General features: G+C 35.3%; 1 protein-coding gene across 1 annotated transcript; it reads left to right on the top strand.

Annotated features, from left to right (window-relative positions):
* The first annotated feature begins 1,205 nt into the window (after window positions 1–1,205).
* LOC134539972 (cell cycle checkpoint protein RAD17) lies at window positions 1,206–25,565 on the top strand. The gene is made up of 10 exons (XM_063382370.1): window positions 1,206–1,528; window positions 2,804–2,930; window positions 5,623–5,794; window positions 7,583–7,714; window positions 11,711–11,871; window positions 16,615–16,752; window positions 18,330–18,514; window positions 21,700–21,836; window positions 22,814–22,924; window positions 25,271–25,565. The coding sequence occupies exons 1-10, from the start codon at window positions 1,352–1,354 to the stop codon at window positions 25,320–25,322; spliced, it is 1,392 nt and encodes a 463-aa protein (XP_063238440.1). The 5' UTR covers window positions 1,206–1,351; the 3' UTR covers window positions 25,323–25,565.

The following is a 25,565-nucleotide window of genomic DNA, read 5'->3' as shown; positions in this document are numbered from 1 at the left end:
CATCTGATTTCGTAATGGACTAGGCCAGCATTTAGCACAGCATCCCTGGTGGCTACAACACCGGGAGTATTTCTGTTGGGCAAACGCCTGCTGCCCACTAGTCATGCGGTGATATCACACCCTGAAAAAGTAGTCTCCAACGGTCTGTGAAATAGTACACAGGAATAACAGCTAGCTGGTGCCTATGGCAAACGTCACCTCGATCATAATTTCAGCAGCAGAAGGCAGCAGGTCGACAACCCTCCCCCTCCTTTTCCACAAGGTAGCTAGGTGTTAAGTAACACCTAAAAAATAGTTTTAAAGCTATACCCGAACAATGGGAAATTATATTGACATTCACGATAAAAAATGATGCTTTGTGATTCTTCCTGAATTAAAAAAAAATATGTGCAGATATTCTTTAGTATGATAAAATTCAGAAAATTATTTTTTTGAGGTTATATTCCTTCATTGTTATGTAAAATGGCCCCTAGTGTCACCAAACAAACCAAACAAACCATTTACATAAATTTACCATGTTTAAAATGGAACTTACCTAAACTAACTAAACTGTCTTTGCTACTTTACAGTTTTTAAATAGAGTGATGTTATTCTGCCTACCTCATCTAATGTAATGGTGATTTTTATCCTGATGCTAACTAGCCTGGGGTTTACATGCACTAGTACTCGAGACTTCCCAAGTTGGTTTCTGGCCTCGAGGCATCAGTTGCACTCGTTCGGGTCATGTACACCTGCACATGCTCTGGGAGGAATGGCAATGGGACATAACAGCCTGTGAGCCGAGGGAGTACTGACAGTTGTCGTCAGTAGCTAACATAACCTAACAATTCTTCCATTTGATTTTAAATGTGGTTAACTTGACATAACCCACCATTCACATAATTTTAAATTATTTTGAAACCCCAATGCAGCATAAACTATCAACAAATCGAAGTTACAAAGATCCCAACTCTCCAGATAAATTGAGATTCTGCTAGCAAAGTAGGTAGAGGAAAAATTCCGACAGTTTGTGACGTAATTACGATACCTAATTCCTCTAGTGAGTGTTCAAGAATAGGGTTTAAGGAATTTTCTTTCGGACTGACGTCATTCCTCCAGCAGAATTATTCAGACAGGGCCTCTGTATCACTTTGAGCATATATATCTGATCGAAGTCTGTATCTCTATTTTAACTCATATTATCTCTATGCTCTGCTCATCGAGTCAAGAACTTTTTGTATAGTGAGAGTAACGTATCTCTTATATGCTCTATGTTTCTATGGTTGTATAAGTTTTACACATAAACAATAACATGAAGCCGGTTGTCAAAACTCGTCATGAAGACTAGTTTGGACTAGAGTTATACAAAAAAATGATTGCAAATAGTTTCTTCTCGTCATGTAATCCACAGACCGAGTCACCTCAAAGAACTGTCAGTTGGCTGGACGCGTATGCACCAGCAACTGTAACGGACCTAGCTGTGCACAAGAAGAAAATAGAGGAGCTGTCAGAGTGGCTCAATAAAGCTGTAAACAATGCTTCTGATTTTGTAAGTTCATTGAACTGCTCAATGCTGCAAGCAAATTAGTTTAAATTGAGCGCTCGATACAATTCCTAATTAATAGGAGAGCCAAGCCAGCTTGCTATTTGCATATGCATTAAAATGAGAACCCTTTGAAACTCTGGAGCAAAGTCACTTTTATATAAAAAGATTTTTAAAATGGATTGTTTTAACTTCCTGACATGTTTCCAAAAATTCTGTAATAGGGCTTTGAGATGCTAAAATAGTTTACCGTTTTAACTTGTTAGTTTTTTTTAGGTTAGCTATAGTGTAAATACCGTCAAATCTGTCTAAATAGGGTTAGGTTAACTACTTTGAAAATTCTGTTAACTCGTGTGAAGAGTTTGGATGATTAGGTTAACAGCAGTTGTAAAGTAGCGCACCTAATTTAACCAACCTTTCACACCATTTTACAGATTTTTAAATGTAGCGTACTAGACCAAACCAACCATCCACTTTTATTTTATAATATTTTTAATCTAGTGAACCTAACGTTAAAACCATTTATACTGTAGGCCTATCACAGAATTTTTAATTTAGCTGACCAAACTTAACCAACTGATCTCATGATATTATGTTTTATGTAATGAACTTAAATTAACATAACAAATTGGTTAAACAATAAACTAATGGTAAACTACTTGAAATGTCATAACACCCTTAAAGAGAATGATTGGAAAAAATGTTAAGGAAGTAGATAAATGCAGTTAGAATAATTTTTACAGAAAATTATTCTACTCCAGAAGTATCAATAATAAAACCGATACTACAAATACAGTAGCAATATGACAACTTTGGGCAAGGGTTGAAATATTCTCATAGCTGCTCACAGTTCATTTGTTCGTGATGTTCAAACTTTTAAGCCCAACAATGGAATGGCGAGGAGGAAGGAAGAGGAATATGTAAAACGACTAGCTGTAACGCCACAGAAGGGTGACTTCTGGTAATTAAGGTGAATAATAACTTAAGTAAAAAGTTTGGTTAGTTTAGGTTAGCTATACTAATAATATATAGTTAATATGTAATTATGTAATTTATACATAATATGGAATTAATGTATCAGACATAACCTAACCAATCTTTCAATTTATTTATTATTGGCCTTATTTCCCAGAAGCCGCTCTTCTGTAGAATTACCTAACCGACTTGTAATTCTTTGGGAGGCTGCAGAGTTCTTGGTGGCTGTTATCGCTAAATCGTTGCGCTCATTTAGTGAGGGTGGTGGGTTCGATAGCAGCAGCTATGTGTTTTTTTTTATTGCAGCCGATGGTGTTGCTCATCACGGGTCCTGCGGGCTGTGGCAAGACAGTCACTTTGCAGTGCCTTGCAGACAGCATGAACGTTCTCGTTAAGGAATGGATCAACCCAGTCACTTACACAGACGAAGAAGGTGACTGACTGTTTACGAACTGATCATACAGATTTCTGTGGTCATTAGTAGCTTCATGCGGTACCTAAAAGAAAAAATTAAGCTATTATACATGTTGTCTTTTTTTTTTTAAAGAGGAAGTGTATTAATTTGGCACCATGCAAATATTTGTGATTCCCTAAGAGAGTTACTATGGTACATAATTGATAAATATGCAGGCTTTAAAACCATTGTCTGAATTTTTTCAGGCTTGTATAATTCAGTTATGGTTTAATGGAACGTAATGTCTTGTGGACAGTGAGGTCATTATAAATTAAGGATATCCACGTTATCGAAAGTCAGAGAAATAATTGAATTCACTTGAAATCCTAGAAACGTCATGAAAATTAAATCAGTGATAATAATTTCAACCTGACTGATGTTTTAGTGCATATTCATATACACTATAAAATGACATGCAAGGTTCTGTTTGAATTTTAATTTTTATTATATAATTGTATGTCAGCTGTGGGAATGGTGAAGGCTGTATTGTCTTTGTTTCTTTAAGAAAATTGCAGAATAGGTATATTTATTTAAAAAAAAAACTGAAATTTGAAATTTTGGTCATATGAAAAGTGAGGAAAGTCAGGGAAATTTAATCACTATTACTTATGTGTGGACACCCTGAGACGGTAACACTTGGCAACACTGGCGAAGGATATAGCTGGAAGGACTCGACAATGGCCCGTAGAAAGTAACTATCCCAGCGCTTGCCTGCAAGTGATTTCAGAGAAACCATGGAACATCAAAACCAGGATTGTTACCTGTGGATTTGGAAATGCAAGTTGAGTGTCAAACGGCTACATAGGTTTGTGAAAACTGCAAAATGCACATGTGCACAGTGGTCATATTGAAGGTAGTTTCTTGCTGGTGTCCAACGCCTTCCTATCTCTTGCTTAACATGGCCAAAACTCATAAGTCACGTGAATGCCCATAGTAGCCAATTAGAATTGTGGTAGTATGATCTTAAAATACAACCTTATTGTCAGTTCACTCCAGGAGCTGCACAGAAGTAAAACTGGTCAGGGCTATCTTTTAATAACAAAATGTAAGCTAGTCATTTAGTATTCGCCAGTGATGTGTAACATCTAACCTCTGTAGCAAGCAAATTCATGCGTTTTCAAGCTGCAACTACACTAATAATACAAAACTTTGGACACAAAATTCAACATAGAATACTTTAAAATAATGCTGAGCATGATAAATATATGCAAATTGTGTTCAACTACATTTCTGGACACGAATCGCACATAGTTTCCTCACCCGCCGCTAGTATTCGCTGCCAGAGTAGCTATGTCGATTATTGAGTCATTCAATTTGCAGAGCTAAATTTAAAACTATATAATGAAATTGCTCCATCAACAGCAAAAAAGATTTGAAAAAATATCAAACCCCGGCTTTGGACCTGATACCTGATATTCAACAGGGAATTTTACAAAACAAAATTTTTAAATTCATTAAACAGTTAATACTACAGTAGAACTTTGTTAACCCGGATCAACTGGCTTCAGATAACGAGGGGAAAATGATAAAAAAGAATGTGTGTACTTACCAAAAATATTTCTAATGGAGTAAAAAAAAATTATTATTGGCACACTTTCACCTAAAAACACGTATTATATATTTACACTGTACACAATAAAGGTACAAACTATTTAGTAGTAGAAAAGGCAGTGAGCTTTTTCTGCCTCAGTTTTGTGCATCGCTTATGAGCAGCTTGATATCTCATCCTCTTCAGCACTAGAAGCTTTTTTGGCGATGTTTCGGAATGATCCTTGGAATAAACCAAGTCAATTTATGTTCCTACTCCAAACTCAGCAGCAAAGTTCTTTAACGGTTCTCCCTTATCAGTTCTTCCAACTTTTTTCCATCGTCGCCATCGCGAACAACGCGCTGATGAAACAGCGCAACGATACAAGGACGACATGGGAACACTACTGAGATTGCAGTGCTACTGAGGAATGTTGTGTCTAGGTCAGTGTCAAGTGTGAGGTGCGGTGATGGGAAGGAGAGGGTTGGATCACCTGTTTGTTGCGGAGCAACAGTAGGCAGGTGAGCGCAATGATCTCGCTTGCTAGCGAGTGGATTCCAGTAACGTACCCACTGAGAATAGCGATTTATCGTCTGTAAAACAAGTCTTACATTTACTAACAACATTTTTTTCCTAAAACTGGGCGTCCGAGTTAAAGGGGTCTGGGTTTACGAGGTAGTTAAAGTATAAAGTTTCACTTTGGCTTTGTGACCTTTGGTTCACGCTATCCACTACAGATGGCAGCAACATGGTTATTACACATTTCCGTTCCTTGACTTCCGTAGCATTCACAAAATTACTCCCACCAAATGCCATATACAGAGAGTTACGGTGTTACACATAAAATAAAAAGTACTTAAGTAACTTTAGTTTGTTGCATGCCACATGCCTATTAATATAAAAAGTATGCATACAGGTAGACCATGAGCAATAAGGTACAAAGGCTTATAATTTTTTTGACAAAGCAATTTTATGCTGTAACAGGGAAATTTTATTTACATTTTATTGTGTATTAATTTTTAAAAGTTATTTCATATTAAGTATTTGCACAGTATTGTTTCTTTTGTGTGAGGAAAAATCAGAATGTTTTGATTTTATATTTATTTTTTCCTTCAACTTGCACAGAGTGTGTGACTTGTGCAGGTTCAGACATGCCCGTGAGACTGACTCAGGCCGAAGGATTCAAGAAGTACCTCATGGAGACAGGCAGAATGGCAGGACTGTTGGACCCCGAAGACAAGAAAAAATTGATTTTGGTCCAGGATGTTCCAAACGTTTTCACGTCTGCTTGCGAAAAATTTCACGACATTTTGTGGTGGGTGATTTTAAGTTCTGCTGCTATGATGGGTGGGAAAGATACCTCCAGAAATCCTAATTTTAAAAAATAAGACCATGATCTCGTTGCAACTTAGTAATTTTGTTGATACAAACATTGTTAATGCAGAATGCTCGTTCATGAATAATATAATCAACACAGTTCAACGAACTGAAGTTTTATAGTTCAACAAAGACATTTTCATTACAAATTGGGTAATGTGCATATAGATGTCTGCATACTTTTAGCTATGTTGCAGAACTGTATAATTTCAAGAATTATTATTATTATTGTTTTTTTTGGGGGGGGGGGGGGGGGCCTGATTTTCTGTAATCTGACCGGCCTAGCCCAGTAGCACAATCGTCTTTTTCTCACATGGGAAATGGAACCACTAGTTAATACATGTATTTTCACATATCACTTGTTCCCCCTATCATTTTACTACACCACATAATATTATAGTTATCATTACACTATTTGAGCATTTAAAGGCCAGGAGAAGTGAAGCTATAAGGACTGTACTGGCACATGTTTTAAGTGTCCCATCACTCTTATAGGCAAGGCACTGAACTGATGTGCGGCCATTCTGTTTTCTTCTGTGAGACTTAACACTGTGATATTACGATTTTATTTGTCTACATAATTATTAAAAAATTAAAAATAAAATAAGATCCTGAAAATTGGTTTTCTGCTTGAAAATTTTTCCAGCATGTAAAATTGTTTTATATTATCTTCATAGACCAATTATTGTCAGAGTTTATTGCATTGAATTTAATTCAGGCTATCAAGCTGTGTTTGTACAGCTGCTATGTTCACATTTTTTTGTGAAATGCTTTACTGACTTCAAACTGAAACTACACATGAGCTACCCTGCTATAATTTTAACGACAGTGGACCAAATTGTGTGTGTGTTCTATGACTTCAATTGGCTAAAATCCTTTAGCCCTGTGAGTACAGACTCGCATAGTAGAAGTAATAGAGAAGAAAAAAAGTGACTGGGCATTCTTAGCACTAAAAAAAGGTCTTATGCATTGAAAAAAAAAAATACTTTTTTTAATGTGTCAGAACTCCTAATTTGTTAGCTACTCAAGATATCCGAGTGGTGTCTGTTTATGAAAAGCGATTAAGAATACGCTGAGGGCGATGAGCGGTTCTGTTTCCATTTTTAGTTTTTAAACCATATTTCTAGAAGAGTGGAAAGAGCTAAAACACTTGTTTTTTTGGAATGGCTATAAAACACTTGTGCTTCTAGTGTTCTAGTGCGGATCTGCTTTTAAGCGCTAGGCTGTGAACTGGCGTATGCATAGGAGAACTGTGAGATTTGAGTGGTAACCAATACATTTTATAGTGGAGAAATGAGATAAAGGTACAATACAAGTTGCTTGAGTGCTTACAAAAATCTGTACTGGATGTTCAATGTTCAATGCCCAAATCACTTTGTTTAAGAATATTTCTTTAGGCATGAAACATACAGTAGAGATTCTTCAAAGCACTCTAGGGACATTCATTACACCTTGGTCTTCGTTTCTCCGCCATAGAATGTCAATGTTGTTCTATGCATGCGTGCCAGTCACAGCCTTGCTCTTAGAAGCGAATCTGCACTAGAAGCACCAGTGAGCATCGCATTTATCATACCTCACAAACATAAGGACACACATGACCATGTGGTCCCCTTGAAACTGTTATATAGTTTCTTGTAAATAAATTATTTAACTGGAAAAATTTTTATGCTTACACTTGTGAAGTTGTGTTAGATTAAAGTGATATAATATATATATTTTTTTCTAGCGAGTATTGTCTATCTTGCCGTGTGCCATTGGTTTTCATTTTGACTGATGGAGTCACCTCGTCGGGAACATATCTGTCGAACATTCTGTTCCCACAACTCTTCTCTGAGCTGTGCATGGTTACAAAAATAAGGTAGCGTGTGCTAAAAATTTTTAATTGTAATTTTGCTGGACTACTCTATTTTTTCTTTAAAATGATTTTTGCAATGTTGCATGTTAGTAGTTTATTGTTCTGTAAGTGTTTCTGAACTTCAGTAGATGCATAACTTTCAATTACGTAGTAATGCATAAGAAACTATCAGCCTGAAGCCAGTTTTAGGTTTCAGTTCATAAATAGAAAAAAAAACAATATGTGACTGCTTTTTTTTTTTACATTTTTTTAAAATTTCAGTTCATATTAAGTACAAAAAAAATAATCCTTTGAAATTATGGTTATATAGTTAGGTGTGGCATTTGTAACTTTTATAATTTATCAATACATTAGGTCAAATGTAATACCATACATTTGAGTAATTTTTGAAGTTAAGATCATACTTTTCTATAAAGGCCTATGCGTGAGGTATACAAGGGAGTAAATTTTAATGGACTCTTAAGGACTGCAGTAGAAAACTAATTTATTTATTTATTTATTTATTTATTTGTAATTGTAACATGCCAACTAACAGGACAAAGCCTTTAATGGTTGGCACACAATTAGACAAAAATGCACTCACAATAGTTAACATAAATGAAAAACAAAAAACAATACAATATAATACATATAAAAACAAAACACACATAATGAAGACAATAAAACAAAATTAAAACGTTACAATTTAGACAATACGGAACTAAAACACACATGATAATTTAGAACTAAGGAAAATAATTGAAGTCTTTATCAAATTTATTAAAATTGTTTATTAGCCTAAAGATAAGATCATTATTTCTATTAACTGTACATAAAGTGGAAGTTAAACGACTGTTAAAAGGAGGTACTCTTAAACCGGTGTTGTCAAGTATATATTTACAGTTCAATTTGTTAGTATAACAGTTTTTAATGAAAATAGAGTCAAGTAATTCTCTTCGACTTGAGAGAGATATCAGATTGGGTAGAGGAAGATGTTTTTGATTAATAATATTTATTAATTTATTCTGTATATTTTCGATTTTCATATTATCGCACATATTGACGTTCCAAATTACTGAGCAGTATTCTAGTTTTGACCTAATTATTGCTAAATAAAGTGAGAGGATAGAATCAGTTTTTGTAGCATAACATGTGACATATTTAATTAAAGCTAATGTTCTTCGGGAACTAGAAATTAAATGTTGAACATGTTGGTGAAAGAACAATTTATAATCTAGAATGATACCTAAATCTTTGAGAGAAGAGGATTTCTGAATTAAGGTGTTGCCTAATTTATAATCATATTTGATAGGAAGGTATTTTCTAGTAAAGGATTATTTTTGTTTTGCTTTTGTTGAGGGTCACAAAATTTGCTTTACACCAGTTATTAATTTCATTAATGTCAGTTTGTAATAATAAACAGTCATTAAAAGAGAAAATTTTTCTACTTATTTTTAGATCATCTGCGAATAGAGTGCCAGAAGAATGATTCAGAATTTGAGTAATATCATCAATAAATATGTTAAAAAGTAAAGGAGATAAGGTACCACCTTGAGGAACTCCAGAACTAGCTATAAAGTTTGAAGAATTGGAGTTGTTGATAGATACAAAAAAAAGTTCGATTTTTAAGGTAGCTAGAAAACCAATTAACATAATTGTCACTAAGATCGAAATTATGTAACTTGCCTAATAGTAATGAATGATTTACAGTATCGAAAGCTTTAGCAAGATAAAAATAGCAGGCATCTACCTGACCCCTGCTAATGACTTCATTAAAAATAGAATTGAGGAAAGTAATTAGATTGGTGGCTGTGATCATTCCTGATCTAAAGCCATGTTGATTACTAGATAAACGATTTTTTAGTTGGAAATTAGTGATTTTAAAAACTATTTTTCAAAAATTTTAGAGAGACCATTTAATAGTGATATTGGTCTATAGTTAACCATTTTAATTTGCTTCCGTTTTTATGAATTGGAATGACTTTTGCAATTTTCCATTTATTTGGAAAAACTTGGGTTCTTAAACTAGTATTAAATAAATGTTTTAATAGGGGTACTTATAAATTTGAACAGCCTTTCAGAATAAAATTAGGAATCCCGTCGGGTCCTGTAGACATTGAGGGTTTTAGAGCCCTTATGCCCCAAAGCACAAGGCTGTCAGAAACAGAGGGAACAGATATTGTATCAAGGAATGAATTTAAGGTGGGAAATTGGTAATTGACATTAGAGGACACATAAACACTTGAAAAGTATTCAGCAAATACAATGACCAGGTGAGCAAGTGTGTCTGGATGAAACCAGTTCAAAACATATGATAATTGTATAAAATCTTTTTGTTGTAAAAGTATTTTTAATCCTCGTTTTGTTTTGCAAATCAGAGTAGGGGGTTGGCTAGTGAAGTGTGAAATCCAATTTTTTTAGAATCCGTATCGCAAATTCAAATGGGAAAAAGTACTCAAATTGACCCCTTGAATTTAAATTTAGTTTTGAAAGGCAAAAATAAAATAATGTACTAGTTATAATAGAAAATATCAAGTATGATGTTAAAATATTAAATCATTTAAATGATTTTTTCATTTACCAAGTTTACCAAATTAATACATATTGTAATTTTATTTACATAATTATATATTAAAAATACAATATCTTGGGGAATGGTAATAGAATATGATAAAAAATGACACAAAAATAATCTAGTTTATTGCAGGGTTGACTTATTATATTTCCTCCATTTTTTCTACAAATATTTTTCCTCGAACATCAACTCTTTCAAACACCAGAGATTCAATTGTACTTGAGGGTTTTGAGGATCCTACCAACCCATCTTTAGTTTTTTGCATTAATTTTAAAGCATGGTCTGTGTGGTTGAGTTAAAATTGAATGGTAAGTTTTGTCCGTTTTGAAAAAAAACCTAATTAGTTTGAAGTCGATGTTTTAAAAAAAAAAAATTTATATTCTATATTCTTTTCTAGTCAGGGAAATGGGTAACCCTTTCCCCCGAAATTCTAAAAAATCCCAGCAACTGAAAGAAAGAATTTGAAAGCAAATAGCGGGCAAAGAAATTCTATCCCCTCTTACCTCCCTGATATTAAAACCTGCGTACGCTCCTATTCATAGTTAATGGTTTAATCAATTCAATTTCAAAGTCTCTTTACTTTGTCTTTTCAAGTTATTTACAAAGACAGTTGCATTGACATACCAGCACTTAGTGCTCTTTTTCCAGATAATTACATATTTTTCATTTCAGTTACATATACACTCAGATTATTTACAGTTACAATTATTGTTTCATTTAAGGAAAATTTTTTAAAAACCATAGAATTATAAGTTTGTTGGAGCATCAGCTCAATGTCCCTTACAACATTATAGAATTTGTCTCTTGTTACATATGTTTGGTTATGAAGAATATAATACACTTTAACATGTCCCGTAAAAATATTATAATTAGCATGATTATATATAACTAGGTACTATGTATATATATGTGTGTGTATATAATATATATATATATATATATATATATATATATATATATATATATATATATATATATATATATATATATATATACACAAGTATTGTTTTTGTTCTTAAAACTACTTAAAACTACTCCTGCAGCGCACTGGTATATATATTAAATTTATGTACATATTTTTATTATTCTAATTTTTTCTGGTTAGAGACCTGCAAAATTTGTGGTTTTGATGGCTTTCAGGATAAACTGCACATACCCCTGTACACTCGGGAAAATAACACAAGTTCATTGGCTGCGGACTTGTAAGTCGTCTCAGCTGGTTTGTCTGTGATTCTATCCTTCTTTGGTTGAGGGTTTATAACTGGTTGAGATTCGTCCAGATGAACAGTAAGCCAATAGCAAAATTATCTTAGAGGTATATGTGTTTGAAATCTAGCCTATCACCTAATGAATCCAGGAATTTTGCAGGTCTCTATTAATGGTCTTTGATTTCCAGTGTTCTTTTTACGAGAGGCTGCAGAATTGAGATGTTCTTCCCATTCCAGTTTCAACCCGGTGTCGACGACCGGGATGCAGAAGGCAGTGAAGCGCATCGTGAGCTTGGCCAGGTTTCCGCTGGACCAGAAGAGTCTCAAGGACATATGTGACGTAGCGAGGGGGGATGTCAGGAACGCTGTGCTTATGCTGCAGTGTGCTTTAACTGGGGGTAGGTGCACCTTCTTTACAGCACACCGTCACAGTCAAAAATGGAAGTAGAGTTGATGCATGTCATTACCATCATCAACATCACCATCATCATCATCATCCTCAACTGCTTTCAGCATGCTGCCGGGTCAGCAAAGTAAAATGCCCTCATCTTTCTCTGACCCTCCACCATTCCTCCTCCTTCACTCTGTTCCACTCTTCTCCTCTCTCCCACACTCCTTTAACTATTTCTCGTGACATTCTTACTGTGTACTTCAACTCCATAATTTTCCTAGTAAGCCCTCTCTTTCCCCCATTCTCTGCACATGGCCATACCCATCTCTTCTTGCTTTTTCCCATGATCTCATGTGAGGCCTGTACTCTGGATACAACTGTCAAGACACAATGAAATTCCTGTGCACTTTTGAAAGCAATAACATTTTCAAACATATTGAACATTTCTCGGTAGGTAACATACGCTTGATGCAGTAACGTAATCTGTAGAAACAACCTTTCTTTATGTCATAGAATTTTCTCTGTCATCTGCCTGTGGAATGAGTTGGGAGTTCGTATGCAACACCTGTAGGCAAGTCATTATCGTTTTGTGCAAACTAAACAAATTATTACGAATGGTTTTCTTAGGTAGGCTATTGCTCGATTTTATGTTATTTCAAGACATTTATATATTCAAGAGTTAATGTTGACTTGATAAAACAACAATACGGAAACGTAATTGCTAGAAATTCTTTCAAAAGTAGTTTTATAAATATTATAGCATTTTGTGTACATTACATGGCTACTTGACTATACCAATCTGCACAAGCCAAATTTTTTTATCATACTACAGCTAACTAGTTCATCTAACACTCAAATAATGTCAGCTGCAAGGCATGGAGTAAAAATTTAAATTCATAAGAAGCCTAAATACTAATAATTCACTAAGCTCTTACAACTGATACCTTATCTCTGCCATTTCACCAAGCACTCTCAATCTGGCTCATGAGCTACCGATGTTGTGTATTTATTTATCAAATACCTTCTTCATTGTAACGATCCACGAACTCCCAAGTTACTAGTGTGCAGGGAGTGTAAATTTTGTCTTGTTCACCGTCTCGTGCCCCCTCTGGTAATTAACTTAAAATTTTCTAAATATTTTGCCCAGCAGTTTCCAAGGACTTTTTGATTAATGTAAAATAATATAAAAATTGGGCACGAGGGGCGTTTCAAGTGCATAGAAGAACATTTCACAAAAACAATCCTTTATGTACTCAGGCAGCAAACTGTGGAATGACTTTCCAAATAACTTAAGTTGACAAAAAAAAATATTTTGAGTATAACTTAAGTAGGGTAATGTAACTGAAATAGCCATGGTTATTTAGGTATAATAAATTAGTAAGTACAATGAAAAGTTTTTTAATGCAGTATCCTATGGTTTGGCATATTCTGTAATCCAGACCAATCAAGTTGCTTGTGTTTAGATTTTTCAGGTGGATTCCAGCTGTGGGCGTTGGTTGCCAGTTGTTATACTGCACTGCCTGCCTCTTTTGTCCACTCAGAGTTTATCATTACCGTTGTTTTCAACTAAGAACTATCCTCACATTTCTTTTAAAGGTTATACCATAAGGCTAAAAAGATGAATATAAGGCATATAAGGATGTTATGACGATTCGTTATATACAAAAATAAAAAGATGTTAATCTCAAGCGGCCCGCCGCCTCATATGTCGCTACGTCACAGCCTTCCCACCCCTCTCTCCTCTCTCCTCCTTTACCTGTGAGTTTGTTTCCCCCCTCCTTCTCTTATTAGCTTCCCCGCCGAAGCTCTCCGACCGCAGCGCGCTCTATGCGAGGCTTTATAAGCAGCCGTCGGCTGTGCCTCGGCCTCTTTAGCTTACCATACTTTAAGCTGTAATAAGCATGTGATCAGTCAGTTTGTTAGGCAGTGACGGCGCTGAGGGAGAGACTGCTGTGGCTTATTTTCATCGAAATGTTTTTTGCTCGCACGAGATGGCCGTGTGGTAAAGTAGCTACAGTTTGCTCCGAGGATCCCAGCGTTTAAAGTAAGGTAATTGCTTGCCATCATGCAGGTTTGTCTTTGAATGGCTGCTGGGACCTCGATGGTTCGCCCATTCCAGGTTCTTGTTCCTCTTTTCATGCCGCGGTTTGCATTGCCGTCCGTTCATGCCTATTGTCTCCTGATGTCGTTGTCCCTTATTTTTTTAAGCACCATAAGTGCCGGTGTCACGAGTTGCCTGCCTGAGTGACTTTGCTATGCTTTTGTCTTTCCTATTTGTTTCTCGCCACGTCTAGGGTAAGTCCTCCCTCGGGCCGTGCACTTGTTACGTATGGAGAGCTCGTGGTTCGTAGGAACCTGAAAATAGCCATGCCGGCCTTGATATCTAATCTACATGCTACGATTCTTTTATTGTTTTTAAATATTTTCTTTTGTAACTTGCTTGTTGTAGCTCCGCGCGGAGCACATTGGTACTCTATGTACTATATTTTGTTAGAGGCTCGTATAATTTCTAAAGTAAACCTAAATTCCGGTATCATGTATGGGTGCTTTATATGCACGTAGCTTGTATCATTTTAGAGGTAGTATTCATTATTGGGCAACGCACACGTTCTTTGTATTTATTCAAAAACATGTTATTTAACTTATTTAACGAAAATAGTTGTGTAAAATGTATGACCGTTTAAGCTCATGAGAATTGAGGTTGCATCACGAATTTGTTACATACTAAATGAACTTTGGCTTCGACCTTAATGGAGCATATGTTGGTGAATAAATTATCTGAATTATTGTCCTCTTTTTGTGTCCTTGTGGGCCGGCATAATCTCATTTTGTATTTTGCATGTATTTTGTGAACGTTTATGGAAAAAATTATTACAAAGAACAAAATTAGATTAAACGTACCTATTATTCTTATTCTTCCAATTTATATTAATCTTATATGTTGTTTTTACAAGACACGCTCTGCTAGGTACCCTTAATAGAAAGGGTGAAATTATACAGTACAATACTGATATTTTGGAGTTGTAGGGACCTGTCGAGCGCCGTTTGTAGCTTGGTGTGAATAGTTTGGTGTTTTGTAAACTAGTAGTTTGTTCACACCACGCTGCAAATCGCCAATTGTAGTTTTTGTTTTATTTTTCAAAGTAGAATGCTGTACTGACAAATTCAATCACTTTCAAAATCTTTTTCACTCTCATTTCACTCCTACATCCGCCTGTCGAAATTGCTCGCAGCTTGGGCGATGAGAATTAACGAAAAATAGCTTAGGTTAAGTCCTTCAGTAACATTTTACTGTAAGTACACGAAATCAGTGCGGCCTCAAACATGGCAGCACCCAACGAAAATGAATTTCACCATGAGCCAAAATGCCGACGTCGGTAACCGCAATTTCAATAAAAAAAAATGTCCAAAAAGTTTCAAAACAACAAATGATTAAATGGCATGGCTCGAGCTACCGACGTTAAATTTTCTCTTCCACAATTGCTACATAATTTATGAGAAGCCACCGAACGCGCCCTCCTGGTGCAGCGATTGACAGACGACTGATGAGATCATGGCACTGTGTCTTTCACGCAGGGAGGACAAGTCACATGACCTCACCGACCAAATCACACACCCGCTTCATTCACACTACACATCACAAACCAATAGGAATACACGACACACCTTGAAAACAGTTTTCTACACACAGAGCCAGGGACTTTACATTCTCTCTCTCTCCCACATCGTGAGACAGTAGTTATCACTTAGTTCCCACGACCAGTGGGGAATCCCAGCTTTTGTCTCCGTTACGGGGAAATCACTGTTTCGTTCTCACTCGCACTTACAGGCCTCTTATGCCTCTCTCTAATACGTCCCGCACCAAATCCATTGTTCTAGAACCTTATGTAACAGCAATCACAATACAAATTACTTTACAAAAATAAACTTATTTAGAAAAACCTGAAAAAGTAGGCCAAAACAGGCAAAAATCCAGTACAACGGCTTATTTGTGAATAATTACATAAAAAATAATAATGATTTAAAATGTCTGTAAAAATACATCGTAAATTCTTAAAACACGTAGCACGTGCAAATATCCACCCTAAAATACATAAAAACTGTAAAAATATTCTTAGCAAGACTTTTTAAGACATGTTTACATGCATGAAAATAGTTTAAAAGAAAAATATTTAGCTAGGAGGGCAGGGATCTTGCAACGTTACATTGTGAGTGACTTGTCCTGTCTCTAAAGACTGCATTGAGAATCACAAATACAGTCAATCCTTAGGAAACAGGCATAAGGTTTGTTTTTTTTTGCTATTTTTTAGGTCAACAAATTTGGCCGAAATTCTTTGAAATGTATTTTTGTGAGTGACTCGTCCTTTCACAAAATACGGTATTGGTGATTCTGTAAGGATTTATTTTCCACTTTTTAGGTCAACTAAATTGTGTGAGATCCTCCAGGATGAATTTTTCAAGGATCCATAGGCTAGAGGGTTCTTTAAGAAGGTAATTGGAAACACCCAATATCTAAGTATAAACAAAAAAAAATGATTATAAGAACATGGTGCAAAATTTTCTATACTCAATTTGTACTCTTCTATGTTTGGACTTCTACACATTATCCTATAGCATACATATTTTCCATAATTTTTTTACACGGGAATGGCTTTTATCAGTGATGATGCTAACCAGTTGCATGCACACGTACAAGGTCAACTCATTAACATTGTACATACTCATTTAATTGTTTATTTATCTTTTTCAGTTAAATGTGTCAAGGAAACGAAGAGATTAGGCAGGCAAAAACAGGCGTCGAAAAAGCAGCATTCATTGGAGGGGTTCGAAGGCTCAGATATTTTTCTTGGGTCTCTGAGAAATGTCGGCCGTGTGGTTTATGCTAACCGTAAGTACTCCCAGAACCTCCAAGAGCGCCTTGGACGTTTTTTTAATTTTTTGGTATAGTTTAATTTTTGTCTATTAATCCAAATGTCTGGCTTGACACGCATGTCTTTGATTAGATATTCCAAAGCTTTCGTTAGTCTATAGTAATTACATGCTCCAGTCTTCAACCACCTGAAAGATATTACTTCTAGTGCTTGGTTCTGTGCTTTGTCCAACCAGAAAGTACGATAGAGTAGACTTCCGATAATCCAGTACGTTTGGGACTTTGCAGGTGCTGGATTATCGGGCAGTATCTCCTGCAATCGCTAAACGCCATATTGTAGAACAAATACATACATCTGTAAGATGGTGTTAGGCAGCAAATATTCTTTAGCAAACTCATAAGGCTAAACATTTCAACACAAACACAGGCCCATAATCTAATTTTTATTGCACGTTTTAAAGGGTCGTATGTACTCTTCCAAGAGATTCGGAACCACACAGAGGCTTCCGACTACCACTAACGTGCATACTGTAAAAGTATTTTTGACTTGGGATAAAAGTCATATGTTTTAGCTTAAGCCCTCTTAGTTGGCTTAAGTCCGTACATTCCTCGCTGGTGCTGTACCATCGAGCATTCCGGACCGTTGAATGTCAAACTATCAGAAGTCTACTCTACTTAAGTGACGCTACAAGCTCTGGCTGAATATCTGGAAGATCAAAGCAGATGTGGTCTAATCCCTCCTTGAAGGCTCATTTTCACTCCAATATTGTAATTTTTTTTTTTGTTTTTTACTAATTTCAGATTTTTATTAAGAAATATTTTGAAAATTTAATTACAGAAGCTATGGTTTTGTGTGTCACCCAGTTGTGGATGCACCGAAAAGGAATTTTTTTTATGTGAGTGACCATGACACAATGACAGGCAAAAACCTTAACTATGAATATTATTTGCCTGACTTTTAACAAATAGCAGATCGCTGCTTGTATATATTTGGTGACAAAATTTCCTATTGAACCATGTTGTCTACAAGTCTCGAGAGCCACAAAGAAGCAATGAAAAGTAACCAAACTTAAGGACTGGTCATAAAATCACAAAAATGTCTCAACATTATTAACATTAATAGTATTGAAGCCACGAAACATCAAGTCCCTTGCGCTTTGTTCTTTGATGCCCCGCTTAGTTTATAGCAATACGTTAAATATACATATAAACAGTTGTAGACTATCCACTAAAAAATTATGTGAAAATTATCTCTGAAAATGTTTTAGCGTATAACAATATAAAAATCAGTAAGTTTCTGCCAATAGGAGATCCACCTCTATCATATTATGTTTAATTTTGCTTATTATGTACATATTATAAAATGATACTGTGATAAAAGAAAAATTGTAAAAGGTTTGTCAGAGTCCTGAAACTGATTTGTTAGGTATCTGTAGACAAGTTTACGATTCATAATGCAATGCTTATACAGTAGAGAGAAAAAAAAATCCCGGATGGAAAGTGATGGCATGAAAATGCAGTTAACTCAACTTTGCACGTGAAGTTGAGAATTAAATCTGAAACACTAAAACAAGGTTTAGTTCTTTCGTGTGCAGGTGACTCGACAACCGGTGAGTTCGAGCATGACCCGTACAAAATAGCGGAGCAGTTCGCTTGCGAGGCCGGCAGGTTCGTGGACCTGCTGCAGGAGAACTACGTGCACATGTTCTCGAGGCTGTCGGACGTCGAGGCCGCCTCGGAGCGCATCAGTGACGCCGACATTCTGCTCGCCTCCCTGCCCGTGAGTGTCGCGGCGTCGCGTCTGGGCTGCGTCGAGTTCAGGGGTTACCTTGCGTGGAAGATGTAGCATTGCAGGACCCTACCCTCCTCCAGGGGCGTAGCCAGGGGGGAGGGGGTTAGGGGTTCAACCCCCCCCCCCCCCCATAGCACCAAATCTTTAATTAATTTCTTATTCATCACTCAAACGAATTTCATATTAAAATTAATAAAAATTTTACCATTACAATATTTAAATTTAAAAACCGAAAACTGCTAAAATAGCACTACTTTACACCTTAAAATCCAAATTTTCCCGGGGGAGGACCCCCAGACCCCCCGCTTTAATACAGGGGGGGGGGGAGGGGCATGGCATACTTCTTAACACCCCCCATACACAAATCCTGGCTACGCCACTGCCCTCCTCAGCTTGTAGTAGTATTTTTTCAGAGGAATAAATATTATATTTTCTTATTCAGATGAATCAGTTGGTCAAATTAATAGTGACCTAGTTTTTCGTACTAGCATTTTATTATTCATAATATTCTTGTAGGTAATTAATTTTTTTTTCCCCAGAAAAGCCATTTTAATATATTTTTTTTACTGGTTTTTTCACTTTTGTTTGCTAGGTTAGTACGTGTGAATGTCTATTTCAATATTTTATGCATTGATATTTCAGTATGTATTGTGTTTATGCCTGTATTTTATATTAAGGTTTATTTGGAAGCTATAATTAGGATTCTGAAACATTTTTTATCGTGTTTGTACAGGGAAGGGTGATGGGCAGGTCAGTGGCGTAGCAGGCGGGTGGCAGGTCCCCGCCAGGGGCGCTGGAGCAGGGGGGGGGGGGGGGGGGCGCTGCCGCGATGGTTTCGCGATTACTGATTACTGAACCCCCCTCCCCCCCCCCCCCTTCTGTGTTTTAATCCAAGAGGGGGCGCCAGTCACCTTAGCTACGCCACTGGGGCAGGTGCACGACTCGATGACGCCAAGTTACCGGACTTTTTTTTCAATACCGAGGCTTTCTGGCATTTTCTGTGTGTCTTTTTCTAGGATGGGAAAATCGTAGAGGTACGCTCGCACGGGAGATGGTAAAATTCTTACGTGTCTGCACCAGCCAATCAGAAAGAATGTTTTTTTTTCTTTCCATGTTTCATTGTTTGCAGGGAAGCTTTGTTTCCAGGGTTAGGAAATTTATGTACTGATGTTTGTTTGTACACAGTTGTATTGTGATTGATTGGTTAGGCCATGCATATGCCGCTTCCCTTCGGGGTGTTTACGCGTAGTCTTGTCAGTCTCTTTGTGAGTGCTGTGCTGAGAGGTCGCGCCGTTCGGCAGCTCATCAACTGTACTTTCGTCGGAAAAAGAAAAAAATTTCAAAATTAAATTCTAACTCTTATTTGAAAATCACAATTGACATTTCGAGTCATTTAACGGTCATAGACAGATCTTTACACCATACTACATGCAACATTCAAGATGATTTATGTTTTTCTGTGTGTGCAAGGAACAGTTGTCTTAGCTGAGCAATGATTGTGACTTTTTACAATGTGATTAGGAAAATTTTCCAAGGAAAAGAATACGTAACAACATGTTTTTCTGAAGAATTTTTTTCTTTTTTCTATTACCAACTTAGATTTAAATAATTTAAGAGAGGTGGATTTATTTTATATAATTATTTATTTTCTGCAGATTGATAGGTACTGTTTAAACAACAATTTTTTGTTCTATAAATTGGTAGAGGGTACTATCCAACTCTCAAATGTTAAATGAGTCTTTATGTTGTAGGCAGAGACCATATGTATATTTTATTTGGTTCTGTTTGAATAAAAAAAATGTATTTTTTTTTGGGCAAGTTCATGCAGAAAAATATTTTTGGTAAATCACCAAAATATTTTCCCAAAAACACTTTTCTGGAAAACTTATCATCCCTAGTAGGTGGTAATGATAACATGGTGTCCAGCATCAAGGAAAAACTAGAAAAACCTGGAATTTTGGAACATTTTAAATTTTCTGAAAAAAAAAAAAAAAAATTCAAGATATAGTAAGGTACATCTAAATGAACTGTTTAGACCCTTGTAATGCGGTCAGGCACGCGTGGCATGCCTTACGTCAGCAGGCCGCACGTGATCGTACAGGGCTGCCACCAGTCTGCTCCAAACCGGGCATATCGGTCTGGTCTCTCGCTTTCGTAACAATACTTTGATAGTCGACTTACATCTACTTTCTGTGCAATCAAGAGAAAAAATGATATTATTTTTAGATTAATAAGCAATTATAATAGATTAGACCCAACAGTAACAAGCTTAACCAATTAGTAAATTATTTTAGTAGCACTTGCAGTCAATTCAATTAACTGTGTATTCTAAATTCACTAATTTTCTGTATTTAAGAATTTGTGATTTTTTTTTGTTTATTAATTTTTTTGTTTTGTGTCCTTTGTCTGTTGTGTCTCTTGTGTATTGTGTTTGTTTTTTGTACCGTGCACACCCCTGTAATCTCTTCTCAGAGTGTTGGTGTGCATGTCACAATTTATAAATAAATAAATAAAAATAAAAATAACCATCATTAGATTTAGTTGAGCACTATTTCCGCAATGTAATGATTGTTGCAATACTGCAATGGCAAGGTAAAGAAAAAGTGACTTCAACTACGTCATAGCATGCTGTCTCCTGATAAGTTCTGATTCCATGCATAGCACGCACACAAAATACTAAAGATGACATTAAACAAACAAATGAAATTCTCAGTCTCAGTAACATTTAACCATCCTCTACATCCAGTGGCGTAGCCAGGATTTGTGTATGGGGGGTGTTAAGAAGCATGGCCTCACCCCCCCCCCCCCCCCCCCCGTATTAAAGCGGGGGGTCCGGGGGTCCTCCCCCGGGAAAATTTGGAATTTAAGGTGTAAAATGGAATTTAAGGTGTAAAATAGTGCTATTTTAGCAGTTTTCGGTACTTAAATTTAAATATTGTAACGGTAAATTTGTTTTTATTAATTTAATATGAAATTTGTTTGAGTGATGAATAAGAAATTAATTAAAGATTTGGTGCTAAGGGGGGGGTTTGAACCCCTAAAACCCCCCCCTGGCTACGCCCCTGTCTACATCTACATAGCAGTTTCCACAGCTTGAAAAAAGGAATAATGAGAAATTGAAGTTGCTGTATCCAACGTTAAATTAACTCCTGTCGTGTACTGTACTTTTTCAGGACCAAGAAGTGCTTCAAGAACTGGGCGTTGGTGTGGCGGTAACAGGAATAATGTGCGCAAATAAATTCCCAGTGAGGAAATGGCAACCCATTAAAATGTCCAAGAAACATACAATATACCTGCAGAACCAAGAAAAGTGAGTGTTTGATTGTATGTGGGTTTGAGTTTTTATGAATTTAGTGTTCTGGGAATGGGATTTCAATCCTGTTGAGGTGACACGTGGATACAGTCAGTACTCAACCATCATCATAGTTTAATAGTTATTTAAAGCAATTCCGAGCAGATGGTTTTCTTACACAAACACACACACGCACATGCACGCACACACGCGCACACGCACACACACATAAAACTAATATAATATGGAATAAAGTTATATAAATTCTATGTTTTCATTTGTAAATTTTTTTTATCTACTGCACTATTCCTTATGAACTGGTATGTACCAGTATGGTGTATTAAATTTATCCTGCAGCTTTCTACTGTATCATCAGTACATATTTTTCTTGCAGCATTTTACTTAAAATATACATCACTTCAAGATATGCTGTAAAAAAAAAACTCTCCTCTAATTGAGTAGCAGAATATATTTGAGAATTTTTTTTTGTTAGTTTAAATGATTGGATAGGAATTAGGCAAAACTGTATTTTGAATTACTTTGTAGAGTTTTTGATTCTGAAGGGTCTTAAAAATATGTATTAGAATAGAGTTAGATGAAGTAGGTATTTGTGCAATAATACAATTTTCACAATTATTTAAACTTAAATTTTTTTGTTGAAAATTTTGCAATTATTTTATTTGTGGAAGTGGCCAACAGCTAACCTCTATTGTGTAGGGTTTCTTGCTTTATGGGACTGGAAAAAAAAAAAAAAAAAAAAAAAAAATATCTGGTATAGGCATGGGACCTCAGAGCACATTTCTTAGAATTCTGTGCAAATAAACTTTATATGCATTTCGTACATATTTGGTCATTACTGCAAGTGTAGTTCATTTGCCGCTGTAACCTTATACAACTGACTGCTAGCCACGGGGCCTTCCGGCTGTCCCGGTCCTGGAGTAACGGTAATTGTAATCGTGTGTCTGTTAATGTTTTTTTTTTTTTCTCACTTGCAGTCTCAAATGGCGACTCGCTGTTGCCAGCCACGTCACCAATACAGACAGCAATCACTTGCAGGACTGTTGTGGGTTTAAGACCCTTATTGAATGCGTAGGTCTTGAACAGAGGTAAGTTTCCCTTGCACCATATTTAAGGCCTTAAAATTTTCAAGTCCCTGCAGCTATCTTCTTGGGTGGTGCGCTGTCAGATTTTATTACAAGCGACAAGGTTTCGTGGCGAGTAGTTGTAAAGCCGAAATAACACTGAAATGCAAGGTAGTGCACCTTATACAGTAGAACCCTGTTATAATATTTTTCAAGGGAGCACAAGAAAAAAACATTATAAGCAGGAAAACATTATAACCAGGAAATCTCATTTAGCACTTAACAATGTTCGAGCTTTGTACCAATGGACTCACCAAGCTATGTAAACAACTTTAATGTTAAAACCAAAGATAGTATACTCTAGATACATGAATTTTCTGAAACAAGCCAACAATTATCCAACTTCGTCTTCCCTGGTTAAATTTTTTTTGTTTTAAAGATACACTGCCACATAGTTTGTAAAATTGTCTCACGATTCATGATGACAACATTAAGAGTGAGAATGTCTACTCCTTCGCCACCTGAAAATGTTTAATTTTGGGATTCCTACGTATGAATGAAAAAAAAAATAATTTGTAAGCAATAGAAAACACTTTTAGTTATGCCCTCGCTCAATGGTTGGCAACTTAAATATCGTAGGACTATGTACGTGCATCTGAATACGTGAATACCCACTGGAATGGCAAGGAAGAGAAGAGTTGACTAAGGGTGCCAACTGACACGTAACTATGAACATTGTGTACCTTCAGTATATTGCATAAAATTGTATTTTAACAAACTTCATGTATTGTATGGCAGTGATTGTAAACATAAACATACATAAAGGAAACTTTTTATAGTAAGTGTTGGAATAATTTGGTTTCAAAACATTTTTTCCCCATTTATTGAATGTTAGAAAGAAAACATTATAAGCAGGAAATTACACTATTTATGAACGTTATATGCAGGAAATAAATACATTGTCCTTATGGGGGAAATATTGGGACTTTAAAAATATGACATTATAAGCAGGAAAACTATATCCAGGAACATTATAACAGGGTTCTACTGTAACACCAAATTGTAAATGAAATCTTCCATATATTAATCATCATTTTAACCAAACTTAGTTGATATCACAAGTATATAATTTTTTAATGTATTAAATTCAACAATTTTAGCATGAATACATATTGTATCTAAATGCATGGACCAAATAAACAGGAAAAAAAGTAATTTTTTTTTAAATCTTTAATCCTTTATTACCCATTTTTTTTTACATTACTAACGGTTTGGTACTTTTCTCAAACATACACACGTTATTGCCAAATTTTATTGTTCTGAATAACTAACTCTCTCCCAGATATGCTTATCACAATTATTTTGAAAATGCATCATTTATCAAGTCAAAGTTACGCTATTTTGGTGACGTATTGAAAAACATTTCGTAGTCAAATTTGTTATAAAAACAAAAACCACAATATGAAAATCTTATGTTTAAAAATGAAATTTGTGTATAAATAAAACCATAAAACCTTGTCTCTCTTTATTATTGATGAGAGGGGTAAGTCGTTAAAATTGATGGGTTCAGAAAATTTATGTCAGTGGTTCAGTAATTTTTTTAGCTGCTGTATTCCTTTGTTCAGCTCAGTTTTTATGTCAGTATTTGCACATTTTAATTTCAACATAGCCTATTAAAATTTGGCTCTATAATTTTAACCACACTTATTTAAAAATTACAGTCAAATTATAGCAGTTCAGTTAACTGTCAGAATCTGGAGATGATTATAAGTGAGTGCAGTTGATTTTAGAATTGCACAGGCTGAAAGTTTCTAGTTTAAGACAACAATTTTGGTTGCATTATGCTACCAAAAAACTTTACTTCTGTTTTGCTTGATTTCTTAGTAGAATAGATACAATGCATTTCAGATACATGATCATCCAGGAATAAACTTGTCTTTGCTGACATCTGCTTAAATTTTGATGTAAACAGTTACTTAAATTTGTTTTCACTGATCCATATTACAAAAGTTTTTTCACATTTTAACCTCTTCTAGATTGAAAGAATATTTTTACGTAAGATTTCCAAAGTGGGTGTATAAACTGGAATGCACTACACATCTTATTTAACTGTTTTAAGGTTGTAGTGCTCACCATTTCTTCAAAACTTATTGTTGTTAGTTATTTTATTTATGTAATTAATTCCTCCTCATTTTTATTTTCTGCTTATTTTTTTATTTTTTATTTTTTTTTAATATTTATGCTGTATTGTATAAGAGAAAAAACTATTAATTCATATTTTACAACAAAAAAAACTTTTAAGTGTTTAAAATTTAATATCTAAGTAAATATTAAAGAGTCTTTGATAATATTATTTTTTTTTTTTTGCAGCTGTTCTCAGAATCAAGACTTCACACTCTCAGATTCTGATGAAATGTTTTAGTTTTTTCCTTTGTCAGCCAGTTCTTGTGTAGCATAAATTGTTTTGTAATTTTTTTTTAACTTTGATTTTTGTAATATTAATTATGTAGGTACTACTTAAGGTATAAAAAAATTAAGATGTCTAATAGAATAGATGTAAAAAATGTATTAGTGTTGCATATATACATGCTGTTTTGATGTTGTTTGTATTTGTATCCTGTATGTTATTTGTTACACACAAATAAACATTTAGTATAAATTCTGA

This window comes from Bacillus rossius, chromosome 16 (assembly GCF_032445375.1).
Source record: "Bacillus rossius redtenbacheri isolate Brsri chromosome 16, Brsri_v3, whole genome shotgun sequence".
Taxonomy (NCBI): Eukaryota; Metazoa; Arthropoda; class Insecta; order Phasmatodea; family Bacillidae; genus Bacillus; species Bacillus rossius.
This window is presented reverse-complemented; position numbering and strand designations above follow the sequence as displayed.